Raw genomic sequence first — 23,274 nt, forward strand, 5'->3', positions numbered from 1 at the left:
AATCATCATCTCAAACAGAGACTCTGAACCCATCCCTCTTCCCTGTCCTCTCAGCCTCTGGTAACCTTTATTCTAATTTTTGTGTTTATCAATATGCCTATTCTAAGCACTTCATATAAGTGGAATTAAACAATATGTGTCCTTTTGTGTCTGGCTAATTTTACTTACCATAATGTTTTCAAAGTTTATTCCTGTTGTAGCATGTAACAGTACTTCATACATGCTTTTATAGCTGAATAATATTCTATTATATGGATATATCACATTTTATTTATTCATCTATTGAACCACTTTCTGGCTATTGTGAATAATGTTGCTATGAACATTGGTGTATAAGTCTCTATTTGAGTCCCCGCTTTCATTCTTTTAGATTATACCTAGGTGCTGGATCATATGATAATTCTGTTTAACTTTTTGAGGAATGACCGAATTGTTTTGCACAGCCATTTTACATTGTTACAGCAATGCAAAAGTGTTCCAATTTTTCCACATCTTTGCCAACACTTGTCACTTGTTATTTTCCTTTTTCGATAATAGCCATCCTAATGGGTGTGAAGTTGATATCTCATTGTGCTTTTGATGTGCATTTCCCTAATGATTAGTGATGTTGAGCATCTTTTATTGGTCATTTGTATATTATTTTTTGAGAAATGTCTGTTCAAGTCCTTTGCCTATTTTTGAATTCGGTTATTTTTTTTGTTGTTGAACTTTAGGAATTATTTATATATTCTGGATACCAGACCCTTATCAGATATATTGTGACTATTTTCTCCCATTCTCAGGGTTGTCTTTTCACTTTGTTGACAGTGTCCTTTGATGCACAAAACTTTTTAACTTTGATGAAATACAATTTATCTTATTTTGTTGTTGCCTGTGCTTTCGGCGTAATATCCAAGAAATCATTGCTGAATTCAATGTCATGAAAATTTCCCTTATATTTTAAGAGTTTTATAGTTGTAGTTCTTAGCTTTAGGTCTTTGATCCATTTTGAGTTAATATTTGTATATGGTGTAAAGTAAGGGTCCACTTCATTCTTTTGCATGTGAATATCCAGTTTCCCCAAATGCGTTTCATTTTGAAATAATCTCCCCCTCCCATTTTTTTCTTCCCCCTGGTTTTGAGTTACTACTCTCAATTGAATAGTAAAACCAATTCTATACTTTTTTTTTTCCTCCTCTTCAGACTTTTGAAAACCATAGAGGGAAGTGTCTCCTCTCCAATAGGAAATCTGCTCCCTGTTAGGCTCTCTGTAGGGCCCCGTTATGCCCTAGTTGAGCTTAAATAACCATGTAGAAATAATTGCAGTTACCAGGCAACATACCCCTCCTCCTGTGTCAAACGCTTGGTGAAGACAAGTGCTATTAGCAGCTTAGGGGAGAAAAAAGAGGAGCTGTATTCCTTCAGTTCGGGGACCCATACTCAGCCAGATTGTAGGCAAAGGGCTTAAAAGGAAGGATGTTAGATCATGGGTTTTGGAATCAGAGATGTATGTTCAAATTCTAGCTTTTCTCCTTTATAGCTGTGTGCCCTTGAGCGTTCTAATGGTTAACTTTCCTGAGCTCTGTTTTCTCTATCTTTAAAATGAGAATAATTCTCAGGGCTGGCTGGCGGTCTCTAGTCTCTGCCCACTAAAAAAAAAAAAAAAATCTTATACTACTGAAAAGTCTATGTTTCCTTAAATCTGAAGATCAGGAATCTTTGCAGGAGCACGCGCTATCACACCCGGCACCTTGTTCGACGACTAATTGCACTTCTAGGTGATCCAAGACCTCTGGTCTCTGGACTCCCAGATAGTACAGCGATGGGAGGTAAGAATGAGACACCATGCATGCTAAGTCATCAGCACAGAGCCTGGCACTTAGGAAGCGCTAAGTCAATGGTAGCTGAGTTGTGGACGCTCTCAGTTTCCCCATCCGTAAAATGAACGATTTAGCTCAGTTGATCCATTCTCGGACCTTGAGTAAATCAGATTTTCCAGGCAGATGCGGAAACGCACGTCAGAAGGAAATAGGAGAACTGGCAACGCTGTGCCCAGGTCCAGGTTTAGCACTGTAAGCACCGCCACCGGCTGCACCTACCCGACCTAGCCCATTAGCTGCCGGAAGTGTCAGGCAGAGGGTACCCGGAGCAGCCGGGGGAGGAGCTTAGACAGCTCCGCCCACACACGCTCCGCGTTCTTCATTGGCGCTGTGAGTTCGAGCTCGTGACGTCACGCGCGTGCGACCAGCGTGTAAAAGGGGGCGTGTCCCGCCGAGAAGCTGGGGACAAGATGGCGGCGTCCGTGGGGCCGGGTTGTTTGAGGTTGCTGCGCGGGGTCGCGCCGTGGCGGAGCAGGTACAGCTGCTTGGGGACCTGCCGGGGGGTGGCCCGAGCCAAACTGGGGTCTGGAGAGAGGAATCGTTTCTCTGTCGCGGGCTCGCCCTGAGCAGAGCTCGAGTGGAGACGTAGGCACTCACCTTAACCTGGAGCTCTCGAGCAGGTGCGACTGCCGCCGGGTAGGGCGTTCCGCGTCTATCCTAAGCGCTCTCTCCTTGCCCTTTTCACAAGGGACAAAAAACAAAGATATAAACAAAAAGACCCAACCAGTGAAATAGGCTGTGTGCCCGCCACTTATAGCCGAGGCAGGGCTGGACGCCTCTTTCTCAGGGATTCGTGTTGCTGGGAGGGGCGGCGTGATGTGGGAAGAGCACTGGACTGGGAATCGGGCGGCTTTCACTTCGGATTCTTGGTCTTTGAAGCGAGAGGGTTGGACTCGGTTATCTCAAAATCGTCCATGATGGAAATGGGGTCTTAGTTACCCTGGTGACTCCCAACTCTTAGGTTGTTAGAGGGGTCATCTAAATCAACCTCTTTTTGGAGTTAGCAAAATTGAGGCCATGAGAGAGGAAGGGACTTGCTCAGTTTCACCCGGCCAGTTAGTAGCAGAGCCGGGACCCCTACCCGGATACCTCTGTCTCTCTCAGGCAAGGACCTTTCCCTCAGGCTGCCCACCGTGAGGACATTCATTATTCGAAATAGCTTATGTAAGAACCAGCTTGGGAACATTTGGACTCTCAGAAAATGGATTAAAATGTTGGTAGCTATGACTCAGAGTCTGCTGTTCCGTGTCATTTCAAAGAGCTAAGGTTTGAGAGACACACAGTACTTTTGTGTTTCAGGCAACCTTCATTTTGTCAGCGTTGACCAAAGCTTGCGCTGTAATTTTGGGAAGTAAGGACACTGGTTTCGGACTGAAAGGGAACAGAAACTGTCATTGCCCTGAACAGGAAGCTTCACTCTATTATTAACTACTCAGAAATGGTGTAACTTTCTCAGGAGGGGGCTCTGCAATGTGATGGTAACTGTTAGGACTTGGACAGGAGAGTCTCTGTGGTTTTAATATTGTTACCAGGTGTGCTGTTTATGAGTCAGTAGTGAAATCATCTAAAATGTGTCATAAGTTGTGTCATAAGTTGGAAAGACTAAAAAATGACCCTCCTAAAATTTTTTCTTTTTTTGTTTTTGTTTAACGATGGTGAGGAGGATGTACTTCACTCATTATCATTTAAAAAGGGAAAGGGAAAAAGAGTCATAACTTTAGTACCAGTGTAGGTAGATAAGACTGGATTTAGGTGCAATTTAAGGAGGGTGAGGATTTGGGTACAATAAGAACTCAGTTTTCAAAGGTATTACATATCCAGGTGGGAACTATATTTAGATGCAAAAAAACCCCAAAAGAGAACATTTCCATGATTTTTAAGTAAAGCAGTGTCTGTGAGACATATGTTTGAAAACCTCATATTGCAGGGAAGTTTTTCAGTACCTGGGTGATAGGTGACAGGTGAGAGAACCAAAAGAAGGCAATTATGGGTGATAATTTAGGGCCATGTTTCCCAAATTTGTTTGATGAAAAAATGGGGTGGGTGTTTATCAGAAAAAGAGAGTCCCAGGTATATCCCCCAATACTGCCAAATTCAGGTTCAGTAGATGTAGGTTGGGGCCCCGGCAGCTGTGTTCTTTACACGTGTCCTGGATGATTCTTAGGTTCAGGCAAGTATGGACATAGTGCCCAAGGAGTGGTTGCTTGTGCAAGACTTTCCTTCAGGAATACTTATGACATTCCTACCACTGCCAACTGCAGTGCCAGGGATCGGGAGGGGGAGGGAGAGCAGGGGAAGAGAGAGGAATTAAAAGATATAGGCCTCATGTTTAAAGAACTTTACAGTTTAGTAGCAGAGCAAGGAAACATTACTAAATAATATGAGATAGAACGTGGAATGAGGCCTTCAAGAGGCCTGCCCGTTCATTTTCAGAACTTTCACAGTTCTAAAAAGCAGGAGAGACACAAGGACTATAGTTAGTGTTACCACCAGGGGTGATGTTAAAAATAATTTAAAACTATGACAGTGTGGACACAAACCATTCAGAGTGGTCACAGACAGTTAATATGGCCATCCCAGTGTGTGCCAGCTGAATATCAACTCTGTTACTTTTAATAATAGTAATATGTAACTAGGTGCCAGGGCCTGGGCTTAAGGTTTTATGTGATTGTCTCATTTATTCCTAATGAGGTAGGTCCTGTTTTTACAGGGAGAAACTGAGGCTTAAGATTAGTTAAGAAATGCCTTAAGGTCACACAGCTAATTAATAAGTGGCAGGATGGACATTTGAGCCCCACAATCAGACTTGAGTGCTTAATCCTGGGCTTTAATTGCCCTCTTGCAGGAGGCCCACGTGAGTTCACCATGTAGACGGTTCATGTGATTGAACCTAGCCAGCCGTTCATTTCTCTGAAGCTTAATCTCACTGCTGAGATTGAGGTCCAGGGGGAAGACAGACAAACCCCTGCATTTGAGGGGTACAGACAGTAAACAAATGAGTGAATATATATAAAATCTGTTCATTTCGGGTAGTGAGAAGTGTTACGAAGAAAAATAAAGGCAGGTAATTAAGGGGTTAGAGAACGCTCCAGAGGGACAACTTTTGGGCTTGTGGTGAGGAGAAACCAACCAGGAGGAAGCATTTGAGCAGAGAACTGAATGAGGAGGGACTGAGCCAGCTGGAGGGGTATGCCCAGCAGAGCAAACAGCAAATGCAGAGGCATGAGTGTGCAAGGAATGGGGGCAGGTGAGTGAGAAGGGAAGCAGCAGGAGGTCTGAGGGTTCAGCGAGGACCACTTACATAGGGTCTCGTCTTATTTTCTGTTTTGAAAAGGTCACTCTGGCTGTTCTGTGGTGAATGGGACACAGAAGCCAAGCAGGGAGAACAGGCTAGTGCAGTCCTTCAGTGCAGTGATAGATCTGGTGGCTCAGGCCAGAGTGAGAGTGGTGGCAGAGAAGTAGGCAGATACGGGTATATTTTGAAGGTAGAGACTTCATGCCTTGTCACTGGATTGAATGTGGATAGTGAGAAAGAAAGGACTTACAAAAGGAGTCCCTAGGGTTTCGACTTGTGCAGTTGGGTGAATGGTGGTGCCTTTTTTCTGAGATGGTATATTAATTATAGCAGTGTTGCTGTGGTAACAGGTAAACTCCAGCATCTCAGTGATTTAACACAGTAAAAGTGTTGGTCTCAATCATGTAAAGTCCCAGTGGGTGCTCCTGATCTGCAGGACAGCAGTGATTTGAGGACCCATCTCCTGACATCTTTAACACATGGCTTCCAAAGGTCTGCATGTTTGCATCAAACAGGCTGAAACGGGACAGCCTGGGAAGCCTGAATGGTTCTTACAGTGGTTAGAACTCAGTTATGTGGCCACACCCTATTGCAAGAGGGGCTGGGAAATGTAGTCTGTTGGGTAGAGGAAGTGGATTTAATAACCATCTGGCTAGTCTCTGCCACAGATGGACAACTCTGGGGGTGGAGCAGGTTGAACGGGAGTGAGGGAGTGTCAGGAATTCTGTTCTGGACAAACTCAGTTTGAGGTGATTCAGAGTGGGGATGTTGGGTAGCCAGGTGGAAATATGGTCCAGAGGTCTTTGAAGGAGCAGCGAGGGAGTCCTCAGTATCTAGCTATTTAAAGCTGCAGGACTGGGTGAACATGTCTCAGGGAGAGCACAGACAGAGAAGAGGTCTGAACCCTGGGCATGGCAGCTGTTTTAAGTTAGGGAGAGGCTGGAGAGGTAGGAAGATCAGGGTCCCAAAGGCTAAATGTGTTTCAAGAAGGAGAAAGTGAATGAAGTCAAAAGATACAACTTATAAAATACCTAAGTCCTGCGGATGTAATGTGCAGCATGGTGACTACAGTTAACAATACTGTATTGTATATTTAAAAGTTGCTAAGAGAGTAGATCTTTTTCATCACAAGAAAAAAGTTTTTGTAAATATGTATGGTGAGGGATGTTAACTAGACTTATTGTGGTGATCCTTTCACAATATATGCAAATAGGGAATAATGTTGTACATCTGAAACTAATATAATGTTACATGTCAATTATACCTCAGTGGGGGGAAAAAAAAAGGAGGAAGGGCTCACCAGTGGCAGATGCTGCTGAGAAGTCACATAACACGAGGTCCAAGAAATATGTGTTGGGGTTGACAATGTGGAAGTTGGTGACCTTGACAAGAGATGAGGTGGTGGGAACAAAAGCCTGGTTGAGTGGGATGAAGAGAGGGGGGAGGGGAGGAAGTGATGACAGGGAACATTGCTCTTTTAAAGAGCCTGCAGTGGGGTGGACAGTGTTTCTGTAAGATTGGAGAAAGTACAACATTTATATGAGGATAGGAATGATCCAGGAATGAAAGACAAGCTGATGCAACTGGGGCGTTTGCCAGGCACTTGTTCCAGGAGCTGGGGCTACAGCAGTGGACAAGAGACCAAGACTCTGCTCTCAGGAAGATCCGTATGCAAACCAGCCACCTGAGTGCCGTGCATTGGGTTACAGTGGATAAATGATTATCTCCCACTTGTACCTCCCCCAGCCCACACCCCCTTCCCCACAAAAAAAGCCTTTTTCAACAGTCTGCAAACGTTCTTTCAGTTAGGGGGTTCAGCAGCAATTCTGGAACACACAATGTAGCAGTGTGCACAACACAACAATACAGCCTTTAGTCAGATTTTACACTTCTTGTTCTTATTCCATTTGGAAAGCAGGGTTTTAGGCGCTTAGCTTTTGCAGTGGGAGTGCCCAGTCTAAGAGATGAGCATTGTTCACTGCTGAAAGAACATTCAGATACTGCAACACACCCTCCTTTGTGTTAATAACTGTCCATCCACCTGGCCTCTGAGGGGGTGGTGATTGTCATGGTCCCAGGCTTGTTCTCCATACAGACCTTGCTTGCCTGTAGGAGAGTCAGAGTCGTCATGTTACCACCATGCTGTGAGAGTGCTGTTAAGTCAAGGAAATTTCATGTGAAAAAACGAAGGTGTTTAAATCTGATAAAATCTACAGGATGTCTGTGTGAGACATAACTACTGACTATCCATGAATGTCATTATCATTGTATGAAAGTCATAAATGCAGTTCTGTTCTCCACAGAAATAGCAGTTTAGACATTTATAGAGTAAATTTCTGCTTCTCTCATAAAGGGCTTCAAGGGAAAAAAAAACACTGACAAGGACATAGTTTCTTTACTTTAGATTTCAGGCCAATATTTGGGGGAACTTAAGTGCTATCTGAATTGAAGGTGGGGTGTTTGCTTTTTGATTAAGGAGAGAGCCAGTTCACTAAAAATTCATTCATGCTTTCCTTGCTGGCCAAGTCACTTATTGCCACTGGGTATATGTCCAGTTTCCCTGGGTGAAGAGGAAACAAAGAAGAGAAACAAAGAATCGGAAATAATATTTTCTTAGAGCTTGAAGCCATGAAAGTAGTCATTTTTTTCTCAGAATGCCTGAAAACCCTCTTCACTCTTTGAAAGTAGCTTTTGTGGCAAAATAGCCACAAATATTAATTTAAAAATTCCAAACCAGTTGAGCCTTCCAAACTCAAAGTAGATTAGAATAGTTCAGCCTGGTTTGTGTCATTTCTTTTCCAGGGCAAACATTTAAAGTTTAAAATTTTAGGGAATTCACTGGTGGTCCAGTGATTAGTAGGACTCCACACTTCCTGCTGCAGGTACCATGGGTTCGATCCTGCAAGCTGCAGCGCAGCCAAAAAAAAAAAAAAAAAAAAGTTTAAAATTTCAACCACTTTATTAGGTTCTTTAATGAGTAGGGGTTAGAGGCTACAAGGCTGTGTATAGCTCTTTGTTTGTGGTGAGGAAACGTATGGCTTTGTGTAAGTGCCGGGTTTACTTCTTATTATGCTCTTATACTTAATTAAGAAAAGAGCAGCTTTGTGTGTGAAAAAATTTTAGACTTACAGAGAAGTTATAAAAATAGTACAGAGTATTCCCAAATACCCTGTCCTCTGATTCCCCAAATATCAACTATATTTGCTTTATCATTCTCTCTCCCTTTTTTTCTCTTTGTGAGTGTGTGTTTGTATATATATTTTTCTGAAACACTTGATGCCCCTTTACCTTTAAATATTTGAGCCCTTTTTGTATAAGGACGTTTTCTTATGAAAACCACAGTACAATGGTCAAAGCCAGGAAATTAACACAGACACAATACTATTATTGAATCTATAGACTATATTCAAATTTTAGAAGTTGATCCACTAATTTCTTTTTAATTAAAAAAATATTTAATGCTTCATTTTTGCTTGATTGTAGGCGCCGTCACTGTGAAGACATTGCCCTGAGCCATTTCCTTCAGTCCTTAAGGAAGCTGCCTCTCAGAACCTTTTCCACAAGTAAGTAGCAATTAGAGGCAATGCTGGCCTCTCTGCTTCAGTTTGTCAGTAAATTGGGATAAACACAGCACATATTTCATAGGGTTGTTGTTAGAATCAGATGGAATTGTGCTTGCAAAGTGCTTAGAGTACCTGGCGTGTAGGTACCACTGAAGCATTATCTGCTGTTATCTGATTGTTCTTACTGGCTGTGTAGTATTCCGTCGCATGACTGTACTGTTTGGTGTTGGACATTTAAGTTGCTCCTAGTCTTTTCCTATTACAGACAGTTCTGTACTAACATATTTTTGTGCATCCTCAGGATAAATTTGTAGACTTAGAATTACTGGATCAAAAGGTTTATGTATTATATAATTTGGTATTTAAGCCAAATTACTCTTCAGAGAAGGTTGTCCCAGTTTACACTCCTCTGAGCAGGATGTGCTCATGAGTACATCAGTTCCCCACACCCTCATCAGCACTGGATTATGAACTTTTTGGATCTTGTAAGCAGCTATTTGAACCTGTACAAAAATGTATATTGTCTTTATTAACTAAAAATCCTTTTTATTCTATCATACTGGAGGCTATTTTTGACTGTCCAGTAATCATACCTTGGGAATAAAATGAGATGGTTAATGAGAATAAAAAAAAAGGCTTATTAAGGTAGTTAATAGGGGCACATCTGGGTGTTACTTATTTAATTAGGACTTGCAGGCTGGAACACAGGAATCACTTGAAGGGTTCAGGGGGAGCCTCAGAAATCAAGCCAGAATCTTGGATCTGCAGAAAAGCTGTGCTTTTTTAAAGTGACAAATGCAGCAGAGAGGCGGTCAGGAGTGGAGGGCACCCTCTGCTTACTACTTCCTGTTGGAGGAGTAAAGTAAGCCCGTGGAAGGTAAGAGAAAGACCTATAGTTGAAGAAAGGTCCAGTGTAGCAGAAGCATGCAGGAGAGTGTGACCAGTCAGCCTAGGGTGCTGGTTCAGTGCAGGTAGGGAGTGTACAACAGTTCTCTCATCATCAAATATTTCAGAGAGAGGGAAAAAAAATGTTTCTTGCTTTTTGACAAGATTTTCTGGTCAGAGGTAGAATATTTAGTTGTTAAGTAGTAAGGGTTCATTAGGAGTAATCAGAAAATGGAGGAGATTAATGACATCTATACTTGTTCATTTAAAAAAAAGAAACAGGGCTTCCCTGGTGGCGCAGTGGTTGAGAGTCTGCCTGCCGATGCAGGGGACACGGGTTCGTGCCCTGGTCCGGGAAGATCCCACATGCCGCGGAGCGGCTGGGCCCGTGAGCCATGGCTGCTGAGCCTGTGCGTCCGGAGCCTGTGCTTCGCAATGGGAGAGGCCACAACAGTGAGAGGCCTGTGTACCGCAAAAATAAATAAATAAATAAAAAATAAAAAAATAAAAATAAAAAAAGAAACAGCAGGAAATTCCCTGACGGTCCAGTGGTCAGGACTCCACGCTCTCACTGCTGAGGACCCAGGTTCAATCCCTGGTTGGGGAACTAAAATCCCACAAGCCTCTCGGCACGGCCAAAAAAAAGAAAGAAAGAAAGAAAAAGAAACAGCAACAACCAAAAGGTGGTGGAGGGACAGGGACAAATGGGCAGGATGATTTCCTTCCATTGGAAGCCAAGGACAGGATGAAGGTTTTGTGCAGGCTACTGAGAAGTCAGCTCTTGAGATTTTGTTTTAACAATAACTTTGAGATACAATTTTCATACCATAAAGTTCACCCTTTTAAGTATGCAATTCAGTGTTTTTTTTAATACTTACAGAGTTGTACAACCATTAGCACTACCTAATTTTAGAATATTTTCATTCCCTCCTCACCCCCCCCACAATAGTAGCACTTGATCCATTAAACTGTCACTCCCCATTTCTCCCTACCCCTAGTCCCTGGCACCCACTAACCTACTTTATGTCTCTCTAGTATGTTTCCTATACCAGACACTTCATATAAGTGGAATCATACAATATGCAGCCTTTTGTGGCTGACTTCTTTTACATAATGTATTCAAGGTTCATGTGTAGCATGTGTCATTACTTCATTCCTTTTTTCCTTTTTTATTATCAATATTCCATTGTATTGGTATACTACTTTTTTATTCATTTGTCAGTTGATGGACATTTGGGTTATTTTCACTTTTTGGCTATTATGAATAATGCTGCTGTGGAGCATGCATGACAAATTTTTGTGTAGATGTTTGTTTCACTTCCCTAAGAGCTGAATTGCTAGGTCATGTGGTAATTTTATGTTTAACATTTTGAAGAACTGAAGCCCCATTTTACAATCCCATCAGCAGTGTATGCGTGTTCCAGTTTCTCCACATCCTTACCAACAATTATCTGTCTTTTTGATAAAACCATCCTAGTGGGTGTGAAGTTGTATCTCATCATGGTTTTGATTTGCATTTCCCTGATTACTAATGATGTATTGGTTTGCTAGGGCTACTGGAACAGAGTACCACAAACTGAGTGGCTTAAACGGTAGAAATTTATTCTCCCATAGTTCTGGAGACGAGAGGTCCAAGATCAAGGTGTCATAGGGCTGCTTCCTTCTGAGGGGTGTGAGGGAGAGCCTCTTGTCTAGCTTCTGATGGATTGCTGGCAATATTTGGCTTTTTTGGCTTGTATTATAGAAGCATCACCCCGATCCCTGCCTTCGTCTTCAGATAGCATTCTCCCTGTGTGCGTGTCTGTCTCCAAATTTTCTCTTTTTATTTTTTAATTTATTTTTTAAAAATTTATTTACTTATTTGTTTTCTGGCTGCGTCGGGTCTTAGTTGCAGCATGCAGGATCCTTCATTGCGGCGCATGGGCTCTTCGCTTTGTTGCTGTGCGTGCACAGGCTCCTCTCTAGTTGTGGCGCGTGGGCTCAGTAGTTGTGGTGCGTGGGCTTAGTTGCCCTGTGGCATGTGGGATTTTAGTTCCCCAACCAGGGATCGAACTGGTGTCCCCTGTATTGTAAGACAGATTCTTATCCACTGGACTACCAGGGAAGCCCCAAAATTTTCTCTTTTTATAAGCACACTAGTCATATTGGATTAGGGCCCACTGTGCTGACCTTATTTTAACTTGATTGCCTCTGTAGAGACCTTTTATCCAAGTAAGGTCACATTCTGAGGTGCTAAGGGTTAGGACTTAAGCATATGAATTTTAGGGGGACATAATTCAACCATAACAGATGTTGAGCATCTTTACATATGCTTACTGGCCACTCATATATCTTCTTTGGAGAAATATCTATTCAAATTCTTAGTACGTTTTAAAATTGGACTATTTATATTTTATCGTTGAATTGTTAGAGCTTACGAGATTTTGCATTTGGGAGAATACTACTGTCCAGTCAGAACTGGGCCTGGATCATAAAAGTAAAATCAGAGAGCCTGCGTGAGAAATGGTACCTGTCCCAGTCCTGGCCCTGTTGGTATCCAGCGGGGCAACCTGGATTCGTTTCTTGACCTCTTTGCAATTCAATGTTTTCATCTTAAATTCTGTAATTATGGTGGCATTTGGGGTGCACTGTAGTGTCACAGGAAAGAAGCTTGTACCTTACTAGATAGAATTTGGAGGCAGCAGGGTCTTTTCAGTGACTCAGGGCTGCACCTCCCTGTCAGATCCCTTCCGGGTCCAGTCAGCTTTGCTGAGGGCTTTTCCCAGCCCTCCTGTTGGTGCTGTGTTTGCGTGACTCATACCCGTCCCTTTTCTCAGGCTCAAAATTTTCCTGCTTTTTGTTACAGATGCCAGAAAAGTCCACACTGCCCCTGCCCGAACCTTGTCCCTGCTGCGCCCCCTGCTCTTTTTGGTCGCGACGGGTGGCGGGTACGCAGGTTACCGGCAGTATGAGAAGTACCAGGAGCGAGAATGGGAGAAGCTGGGCTTGGAGATCCCGCCCAAACTTGCTGGTCACTGGGAGGTAACAGGATGGAACCACCTTGGGTTCTCATGGAGCACAACTGCCTGTCACTTTGTAAATTGCTCCAAAGTTAAACTGTTTGAAAAAGTGAAATGTGCTTTCTTGGAGCTCACATCTCCAGTGGTTTTGGGGCTATTACAGAAGTTATACCTTGGGCATCATGTCCGGCTTCCCTCTGTCTCCAGATCCACCCCTGGTCTCCCCAAGGCCTCCGAGTGGAAATTTCCTGCTGTTGAAATATTCAGAGCTCGTGCCTTATACTCAGGCTGGCGTCCTGACAGTTCACACCTTCTCAAGTCTGAGGATGAGCTGGAAGGGTTGGACTTTTGTGATGTGGATAAGTTCTCACCAGAGACCAGACTGAAATCATCAAATTCCTTTATCGTTACTGCTCAAAATGTTCTCCCCGCAATTGGGCCGTGCAGTTGGGGCGGCCTTCGGTGTCGTTGTACCTTGTGTGATACGTAATGAACTGTCTTACTCATCTGTGCTTCCTGAGGCCCAGGATATCTGACTCAGAGCAGACATTCAGTAAATACTGAAATTGAATATAAAGGTGTAAGTTTAAAAATTGCTTTCTTTTTACCCATAATTTAACAAGTGAAATATCTGAAATCAATAGACCCTGATAGCTTGGGCAACAGAGGGGGTGAAAGCAGAGACGATGGTATTTGGGATGATGCATTTGGATTTCCCCATGAGCTGCGCCATATCAGTAATCCAGCTCAGCTGCACCCAGCAGCCAGGGTCCCAGTCCTGAAGGCAGGTTCTAACCATGCTCCTAGTAGCTGTGTGGACTTGGACACGTCACTTGCCAAGTTTTCTGTTTTTTGGTTGTATATTACAGAGTCCTTTTTTACAGAATTGTATAGTATGTGAGTCATACTTTTTAAGTATGCTGAACACTGTTTCCCATAACATTGGTTGTTTCCTCTGTAAACATATCCTTCTCCTTCAAACTAGTAAAGTACTTGTTAAGACTGTGATTCATGACCCCACTCCAGTGTTAAACCCAAGCTGGCTTCGCTCTGACCCCAGGCATCTGTCAGGCTGACCCACCTGGTAACATGCCCACCTGCTTTCAGGAAATTCCCACTCATTTCAAAGGTATCCCAAGAGAATCTACATTTGGAAGAAATTTGCTACTTCCTCATTCATAAAAGACTAATGTCAGTAGTTTTTCATAGCATCCACTGTTTGTATAATTGGGATTACTGCCATATATGAGTCAATACCTGAAAAACGATTATTTGTAAAGAGGACAGGGTTGATTAGCTTCTAAGTTCTAGGCTCTGGACAGTGACAGGACACAGGAGCAGAGTGGCCTAGTACAGTGAGAAGTCTGAAGCCCCTGTTGGTAAAGAACTGGGCTTAAGTTAGGTCCTGTTCTTTCGGTGGAATAAGATGCCTCCTGGGTTTGCAAGTTGGGCAACATTTCATTTATGAAGGGGAAATGGTCTGGGCTCAGAGTAGATGCTGTAAGATTTCAGGAGAGGCAGCAGGTTTGGGGGGGAGGGGCAGGTTTGGGGGGCAGTTCTTGAATGGGCAGATGGGGGCTGGATCTTAGTCCCACCCCCGGCTCTACCTAATCACTGACATCTCATATGAAAAATGAGAGAGTACCCCAGTCTGGCTGATCCTCAGAATTGTTTGGGGAGCTTTAATGATATGGACTCTTTGGTCTCAGCTCACTCTAGAGATTTAGAAACTTTGGGCAAGGCTTCAAGATCTTTATTCTTACAAGGCCCTGCGGGTGATTCTCATAAGTCAGATTTAGGAATCATGGGCAGATGAGCTGTAAGGGTCCCTTCAGGGCTCCATTAGTATGTGGCAGGTGAAAATTTCTGGTGGCGATTTTGCTGGAATATAATCCCTTCCTATCCCTGAAGTCAAGTCTGGCATCTCCAGAGCTAAGAAAGAAGACAGGTTGGAAGTTACTGCTGAGATGGCCTCTGGGGTCAGTGGCACAGTTGAGGTGACTGGGTGATTTTTTCTTACCAAATAGTGTTTTCTGGGTTTCCAGGAGACAGACATGGGCTGTATAGCCATCCCCACACATGAAGCCTTCCTATTAGCCCCTCTTGGTCAGAGTGCCAGCAGGAAGCCTTTGTCCTTTCCTAGCTTGTGAATTTCTCTTGTTGCAGAGAACCCTCTGGTCTTCCCTCTGTATCAAAACTCTCAAGAGCATGGTTGTAGTACCTTATGTTGAACAGCACCTCGCAGTTTTTCTGAACCCTTTTAGTTACAACAGTTCACTGAGGTAGGAAGGGCAGGTGTTAGAGCTATTTTACAAATGGAAAGACTAGTTGGTGGCAGAATAGGTTCCAGAACAGAGGTCTATCGATGCCAAATGCCGTACTCTTGGAACAATAAATACCATGTTGCTCATAGAAGGTGCTCTTAGTACAGGAGCTCGACGGTGGCAGTGAGAGATGGAGGGAGGGCTTGCTGTGTATTTGAGGTACCTCCATTCTCTGGGGCTGACTGTTTAAAATGGGAGGTGAATTTGAGTGGCCTGACTTGAACAGTTGTTGTCTGCGATAATGTGACGAGCATTCACATTATCCACCGCCCCCCCGCCCAGCCCCCAGCACAGCACTCCTGAAGAATTCATGCTCACATCTTTCCTTCATGTAAATAGAATTTCCTCTTTTTTTTTTTGAATTTCCTCTTTTTGGTAACAGTTTAGAGGAAACCATAACTCCAAAATCTATGCTGCCTCACTCCCTGCAGGCTGTCCTCTGGGCTGGGGTGGGTGCAGCGCTCACGTAGGAGCAGTAAGGAGGGAGGGACAGGGTGTCAGGAGACTTGAGATCTGGGCACCAGCAACTGCGAGGCCTTGGGTGAGTTGTGTCACCTTGGGGCTTCTGTTTTTACACATTTAAGAAAATGTTTCTAAGATTTTTGCCTGATCTAAGATTCATGTTGTTTTTATGGTAGAAAAGAGGAAAAAAAAAGTTCATGCAGGGACTTCCCTGGTGGCAAAGTGGTTAAGAATCCGCCTGCCAATGCAGGGGACACGGGTTTGAGCCCTGGTCCGGGAAAATCCCACATGCCGCGGAGCAACTAAGCCCGTGCGCCACAGCTACTGAGCCTGTGCTCTAGAGCCCGCAAGCCACAACTACTGAGCCCGCGTGCCACAACTACTGAAGCCTGTGCGCCTAGAGCCTGTGCTCTACAACAAGAGAAGCCACTGCAATGAGAAGCCCGTGCTCCGCAGCAAGAGAAGCCACTGCAATGAGAAGCCTGCGCACTGTGACGAAGAGTAGCCCCTGCTCGCCACAACTAGAGAAAGCCTGCGCGCAGCAAAGAAGACCCAATGCAGCAATCAATCAATCAATAAATTTATAAAATTAAAAAAAAAAAGTTCATGCAATCTGCTGAGTAGAAATGAAACCCATGTGTTTGCTGCTGTGGGATTAAAGGGAATTCTGTAACTAGCAACAAAGTAACCTGTTAAGGAGAGTGGAGTCTCTGGAAGCTTTCAGGAGCATCCAGGTTCCAGTAGCTCCACTCTTTCTCTCTCTATATATATGGCATCACTTTCCCCAATGTGGAAATAGCTTTGTCCTTTATCTACTTATAAAGATGTGTTCATCTACAAAAAATAAGGAAGTGTTGCAAAATATGAAGATGAAAAGAGTTGATGACCTGTAATCCTACAACCCACAGGAAACCAGTTAACATTTTGGTGAACATCACCCTTCTAAGCTTTTGGCTCTGTTTAGGAGTATGTATTGTTAAATTAATTTTTATTTTTAGTGAGATAGTTTAAAAATTTTAAATAAAATATGATCATGTGAAAATTCAAATAGTAAAGAAGGGATTACATAAAAATGAGCCTTCCACTCTCCACCCCGTCTGCTAATCCCATTCCTGCTCTCCAGAAGCAAGCAAGAGTTTTTCATGTTTTTTTTAAAATTTATTTGTTTATTTTATTTTTGGCTGTGTTGTGTTTTCATTGCTGTGGGCGGTCTTTCTCTAGTTGCAGCAAGCGGGGGCTACTCTTCGTTGTGGTGTGCAGACTTCTCATTGCGGTGGCTTCTCTTGTTGCGGAGCATGGGCTCTAGGCATGTGGGCTTCAGTAGTTGCAGCACGCAGGCTCGGTAGTTGTGGTTCACAGGCTCTAGAGCGCAGGCGCAGTAGTTGTGGCGCATGGGCTTAGTTGCTCCGCAGCATGTGGGATCTTCCCAGACCAGGGCTCGAACGTGTGTCCCTTGCATTGGCAGGCGGATTCTTAACCACTGCGCCACCAGGGAAGCCCCAAGCAAGAATTTTTAACGTTTCTTGTGTATCTTCCAGAAAGTCCCTCCATACTTACATATTTATTGAAAGTTGATTTAATTTTTTTCCAATTTCATTGAGAAACAATTGATATATATCACTGTATATGTTTAAGGTGTACAGCATGATAGCTTGATACATTGTGAAATGATTACCACAGTAGGTTCAGCTAATATCCATCATCTTATATAGATACAATAAAAAGAATATAAAGAAGAAAAGAAAAAAGGAAAAAAAAAAGTTTCTCCTTGTGATGAGAACTCTTAGGATTAACTCTCTTAATTTTCCTGTATGTTAATACAGCAGTGGTAACTATAGTCATCATATTGTACATTACATCCCTAGTACTTATTTCTCTTATATCTGGAAGTTTGTACCTTTTGGCCACCTTCCTCTAATTCCCCGCTCCCCCTCCTCCTCAGTCTGATCTGTTTTTCTGAGTTTGGTGGGATTTTTTGTTTTGTTTTTTGTAAGATTCCACATATAAGTGAGATCATATGGTATTTGTCTTTTTCTGTCTGAGTCATTCCACCTAGCATAATGCCTTTAAGGTCCATCCATGTTGTCGCAAATGGTAGAATTTCCTTATTTTTTATGGCTGATTAATACTCCATTGTAAATATATACACCATAACTTCTTTATTCATTCATCACTTGATGGACACTTAAGTTGTTTCCACGTCTTGGCTGCTGTAAATAATGCTACTGTGGTGATTTAATTTCTTTTTTTAAAAAAAATTTATTTATTCTTTGCTGCATTGAGTCTTCGTTGCTGAGCGTGGGCTTTCTCTAGTTGCAGAGAGCAGGGGCTACTCTTCGTTCTGGTGTGCCGGCTTCTCATTGTGGTGACTTCTCTTGTTGCAGAACACAGGCTTTAGGCACGGGCTTCAGTAGTTGTGGCTCGCGGGGTCTAGAGCACAGACTCAGTAGCTGTGGCGCACAGGATTAGTTGCTCTGCGGCATGTGGGATCTTCCCTGACCAGGGCTCAAACCCATGTCCCCTGCATTGGCAGGTGGATTCTTAACCGTTGTGCCACCAGGGAAGCCCTGATTCAATTTCTAAGTCGACTTTACTGAGGTATTGTTTACATGCAATAAAACCCTTTTTAAGCATATAATTCATTGGTTTTAATAAATATATAGACTTGTGTAATCACAACCACACTGGAGATATAAAATATGTATCCCTTTGCAGTCAGTATCCACCCATGGTTCCAGGCAATCACTGATCTGCTTCCTATCACTATAGATGAGATTTTTCTTTTAAGAAATTTTATTTAAATGGAATGTACTCTGTTCTGTGTGGTTTATTTCGCTGACCATAATGTTGAAATTCATTCCTCTTTATTGCTGAATAGTATTTCATTGGGTGGATATGCCACAGTTTTTTTTTTTAATTTTACTTATTTATTTTTGGTTGTGTTGGGTCTTCGTTGCTGTGCACGGGCTTTCTCTAGTTGCGTGAGCGGGGGCTTCTCTTCATTGTGGTGCGCGGGCTTCTCGTTGCAGTGTTTTCTCTTCTTGTGGAGCACGGGCTCTAGGCACGTGGGCTTCAGTAGTTATGGCACGAGGGCTCAGTAGTTGTGGCTCTCGGGCTCTAGAGTGCAGGCTCAGTAGTTGTGGTGCACGGGCTTAGTTGTTCTGCAGCATGTGGGATCTTCCCGGACCAGGGCTCGAACTCGTGTCCCCTGCATTGGCAGGAGGATTTTTAACCACTGTGCCACCAAGGAAGCCCCACATATTATTTTTAACCCTTCATCTGTTGGTGGACATTTGGGTTGTTTGCATCTTTTGACTATTATGTATAAAGTCTATATGAATATTTGTGTTTAAGTCTTTGTGTAGACATTTGTTTTCATTTCTTTTGTGTAAATACCTAAAAGTACAATTACTATTCATAGGTAACTGTGTATTTATAAGAAACCACCAAACTGTTTTGAAAGTATTAATAGTTGTTTTACCATTTTGTATTCCCATTAGCAATATATGAAAATTTCTGTAATCTTATTAGATTCACTTATTCTAGTAGCTTTTTGTAGAAATTTTCATTGAAGACATTCTGGTTTTCATTTTGGAAGTTTCAAGTTGTTCTTTTTTATGTCTTCCATTTCTCTCATTATGATCATATTTTCCCGTAAATCTTTGAGCATATTGTGCTTGTTTATTTAGCTGTCTCAAAGTCCTTTTCTCCTTTTCATCATCTTCTGTCATTTTGGGGTCTATTTCTTTTTCTTTTTTTCAAAAAATAAATTTATTTATTTATTTTTGGCTGCGTTGGGTCTTCATTGCTGTGCGCGGGCTTTCTCTAGTTGCGGTGAGTGGGGGCTACTCTTCGTTGCAGTGCGTGGGCTTCTCATTGCGGTGGCTTCTTTTGTTGCGGAGCACAGGCTCTAGGTGTGCAGGCTTCAGTAGTTGTGGTGCACGGGCTCAGTAGTTGTGGTGCACGGGCTCAGTAGTTGTGGCTTGTGTGCTCTAGAGCTCAGGCTCAGTAGTTGTGGCATACGGGCTTAGTTGCTCCACGGCATGTGGGATCTTCCTGGACCAGCGATGGAACCCATGTTCCCTGCATTGTATTTTTGGCTGCATTGGGTCTTTATTGCTGCACGCGGGCTTTCTCTAGTTGCGGCAGCAGGGGTACTCTTTTGTTGTGGTGCGCAGGCTTCTTGTTGAGGTGGCTTCTCTTGTTGCAGAGCACGGGCTCTAGGTGCACGGGCTTCAGTAGTTGTGGCTCATGAGCTCTAGAGCACAGGCTCAGTAGTTGTGGCATACGGTCTTAGTTGCTCTGCGGCATGTGGGATCTTCCCGGACCAGGGCTCGAACCCGTGTCGCCTGCATTGGCAGGCAGATTCTTAACCACTACGCCACCAGTGAAGCCCCATCATATTGTTTTGCAACCATTACCACTATCCGTTCCTAGAACTTTTTCATCATCTCAAACAGAAGCTTTGTACCTTTTAAATAATATTCCCTAGTCTACCTTCCACCCAACCCCCTTAAGCACTGTTCTACTCTGTCTCTGTGAAGACTGTTCTAGGTTCTTCATATTAGTGGAATCATACATTTGTCTTTTGGTGTCTGGCTTATTATTTCACTTACCAGATTTTCAAGATTCATCCATGTTTAAAGCATGTTTCAGAGTTTCTTTCCTTTTTAAGGCTGAATAGTATTCCATTTTATGGATGGGCCATGTTTTGTTTATCATCTATTGATAGATAGTGGGTTGTTTCCACTTTGGCTGTTGGAATAGTGCTTCTGTGAGCATTGGTGTACAAATATCTGCTTGAGTCTTTGCTTTCAGTTCTTTTGGGTGTATAACTAGGAGTGGAGTTTCTGGATCATATGGTCAATCTATGTTTAACTTTTTGAGGAACTGCCAAACTTTTCCACAGTGGCTGTACCATTTTATATTCCAATTCGCATTGTATGAGGATTCCACTTTCTCCACATCCTCACCAACACCTTTTTTAAAAAAAATTTTTGAATTTTATTTATTTTTTTATACAGCAGGTTCTTATTAGTCATCAATTTTATACACATCAGTGTATACATGTCAGTCCCAATCGCCCAATTCATCACACCACCATCCCCACCCTGCCCGCCGCTTTCCCCCCTTGGTGTCCATATGTTTGTTCTCTATGTCTGTGTCTCAACTTTTGCTCTGCAAACCGGTTCATCTGTACCATTTTTCTAGGTTCCACATACATGCATTAATATACGATATTTGTTTTTCTCTTTCTGACTTACTTCACTCTGTACGACAGTCTCTAGATCCATCCACGTCTCAACAAATGACCCAATTTCATTCCTTTTTATGGCTGAGTAATATTCCATTGTATGTATGTACCACATCTTCTTTATCCATTCGTCTGTCAATGGGCATTTAGGTTGCTTTCATGACCTAGCTGTTGTAAATAGTGCTGCAATGAACATTGGGGTGCATGTGTCTTTTTGAATTATGGTTTTCTCTGGGTATATGCCCAAGAATGGGATTGCTGGATCATATGGTAATTCTATTTTTAGTTTTTTAAGGAACCTCCATACTGTTCTCCATAGTGGCTGTATCAATTTACATTCCCACCAACAGTGCAAGAGGGTTCCCTTTTCTCCACACCCTCTCCAGCATTTGTTGTTTGTAGATTTTCTGATGATGCCCATTCTAACTTGTGTGAAGTGATACCTCATTGTAATTTTTTTTTTTTTTTGCGGTATGCGGGCCTCTCACTGTTGTGGCCTCTCTCGTTGCGAAGCACAGGCTCCGGACGCACAGGCTCAGTGGCCATGGCTCACGGGCCCAGCCGCTCCGCGGCATGTGGGATCCTCCTGGACCAGGGCACGAACCCGTGTCCCCTGCACTGGCAGGTGGACTCCCAACCACTACGCCACCAGGGAAGCCCCTCATTGTAATTTTTGATTTTCATTTCTCTGATAATTAGTGATGTTGAGCAGGTTTTCATGTGCTTCTTGGCCATCTGTATGTCTTCTTTGGAGAAATGTCTATTTAGGTCTTCTGCCCATTTTTGGATTGCGTTGTTTGTTTTTATAATATTGAGCTGCATGAGCTGTTTATATATTTTGGAGATTAATCCTTTGTCCGTTGATTCATTTGCAAATATTTTCTCCCATTCTGAGGGTTGTCTTTTCGTCTTGTTTATAGTTTCCTTTGCTGTGCAAAAGCTTTTAAGTTTCATTAGGTCCCATTTGTTTATTTTTGTTTTTATTTCCATTACTCTAGGAGGTGGATCAAAAAAGATCTTGCTGTGATTTATGTCAAAGAGTGTTCTTCCTATGTTTTCCTCTAGGAGTTTTATAGTGTCTGGTCTTACATTTAGGTCTCTAATCCACCTTTTAATTTTTTTATAATAGCCATCCTAATGGGTATGAAATTGTATCTCATTGAGGTTTGGATTTTCATTTCCTAATGACTAGTAATGTTGAGCATCCTTTCACATGCTTATTGGCTATTTATATATCTTTGGAGAAACGTCTATTCAAGCCCTTAGTCCATTTTTAAAAATATTTATTCATTTATGGCTGCGTTGGGTCTTCGTTGCTGCACGCGGGCTTTCTCTAGTTGTGGCGAGCGGGGGCTACTCTTTGTTGTGGTGCGCGAGCTTCTCATTACGGTGGCTTCTCTTGCTGCAGAGCACGGGCTCAAGAGCACAGGTTCAGTAGTTGTGGTGCATGGGCTTTGTTGCTCTGTGGTGCGTGAGATCTTCCCAGACCAGGGCTTGAACCCATGTCCCCTGTATTGGCAGGTGGATTCTTTTTTTTTTTTTTTTTTTTTTTATTTATTTGGTTGCACCGGGTTTTAGTTGCGGCACGCATGTGGGATCCAGTTCCCCGGCCAGGGATCGAACCCAGGCCCCCTGCATTGGGAGCATGGAGTCCTAACCACTGTACCACCAGGGAAGTCCCGGCAGGTGGATTCTTAACCACTGCACCACCAGGGAAGTCCCCCTTTGTCCATTTTTGAATTGTGTGGTTTTTCGTTGCTGAGTTGCAGGAGTTCTTTATTTTTCTGGATACTAGACCCTTATCTGGTATATGTATTTGCAAATATTTTTCTCCTATTCTGTGGCTTATCTTTTTACTCTCTTGATCATATCTTTTGATGAAGTCCAATTTATTTATACTTTTATTTCCTGTGTTTCTGGTGTCATATCTAAGAAATCATTTCTGAATCCAGTGTCATGATTTTCTCCTGTTTTCCTCTAAGAATTTTATAGTTTTAAGTCTTATGTTTAGGTCTTTGATCCATTTTGAGTTGTTTTTTTATATCGTGTAAGGTTAAGTATCTGACTTCATTCATGGGGATGTGCAGTTTTCCCAGCACATTCCCATTGAATGGTCTTGGCCCCCTTCTGGAAGTCAGTCTCATTCTCTTGTAAATGACAGAGGTGATGTAACGCTCTGACAGAATGTTGGAGAACTGGGAGGACAGTCATGATTCCCATCCCTTCTCACCTGACGACTTGTTGCATAATCACGGGCTTTATTTTTCACTTGATGTCTGTCTGTTTTTTTAAATGGATATACAGTTGACCCTTGAACAATGCGGGTGTTAGCGGCACTGACTCCCCTCCCCCCAGCGACTGAAAATATGCGTATAACTTTACAGGCCACTCTCGGTATGCGTGGCTTCACATCCTCCAATTACGTAGTACTGTAGTACGTATTTATTGAAAAAAGTCTGCTTATAAGTGGACCTACGCATTCAAACCTGTGTTGTTCAGGGGTCAGCTACTCCTGTTTTGTACCTTGCCTTTTTTACCTTATACATATTGCTACATATGATGATTTTGCAAGACTTCATGTAACTACATACGTTAAGTGGCTCTGCTACCATAGTGGATTCTGGTGCCCTGGT

The 23,274-nt window shown here is 42.9% G+C and overlaps 1 protein-coding gene across 6 annotated transcripts in view; it reads left to right on the top strand.

The window, feature by feature from the left end:
* Positions 1-2,220: 2,220 nt before the first annotated feature.
* The window catches only part of PISD (phosphatidylserine decarboxylase), a 37,186-nt gene continuing 16,132 nt past the window's right edge, over positions 2,221-23,274 (top strand). The window contains exons 1-3 of one of the 6 annotated variants that reach the window (XM_027124237.1): positions 2,221-2,334; positions 8,638-8,717; positions 12,448-12,623. In XM_027124237.1, the coding sequence (XP_026980038.1) occupies positions 2,270-2,334; positions 8,638-8,717; positions 12,448-12,623 (321 nt within the window). In that variant the 5' untranslated portion in view covers positions 2,221-2,269. Of the gene's footprint in view, positions 2,335-8,637; positions 8,718-12,447; positions 12,624-23,274 lie in introns of those variants that run through there. The other 5 variants (XM_027124236.1, XM_027124242.1, XM_027124239.1 and 2 more) reach the window with 5 other exon arrangements.

The sequence above is a fragment of the Aethalodelphis obliquidens genome, unplaced genomic scaffold (genome assembly GCF_003676395.1).
Source record: "Aethalodelphis obliquidens isolate GAN/ISIS:26980383/991018 unplaced genomic scaffold, ASM367639v1 scaffold28, whole genome shotgun sequence".
Lineage (NCBI taxonomy): Eukaryota > Metazoa > Chordata > Mammalia > Artiodactyla > Delphinidae > Aethalodelphis > Aethalodelphis obliquidens.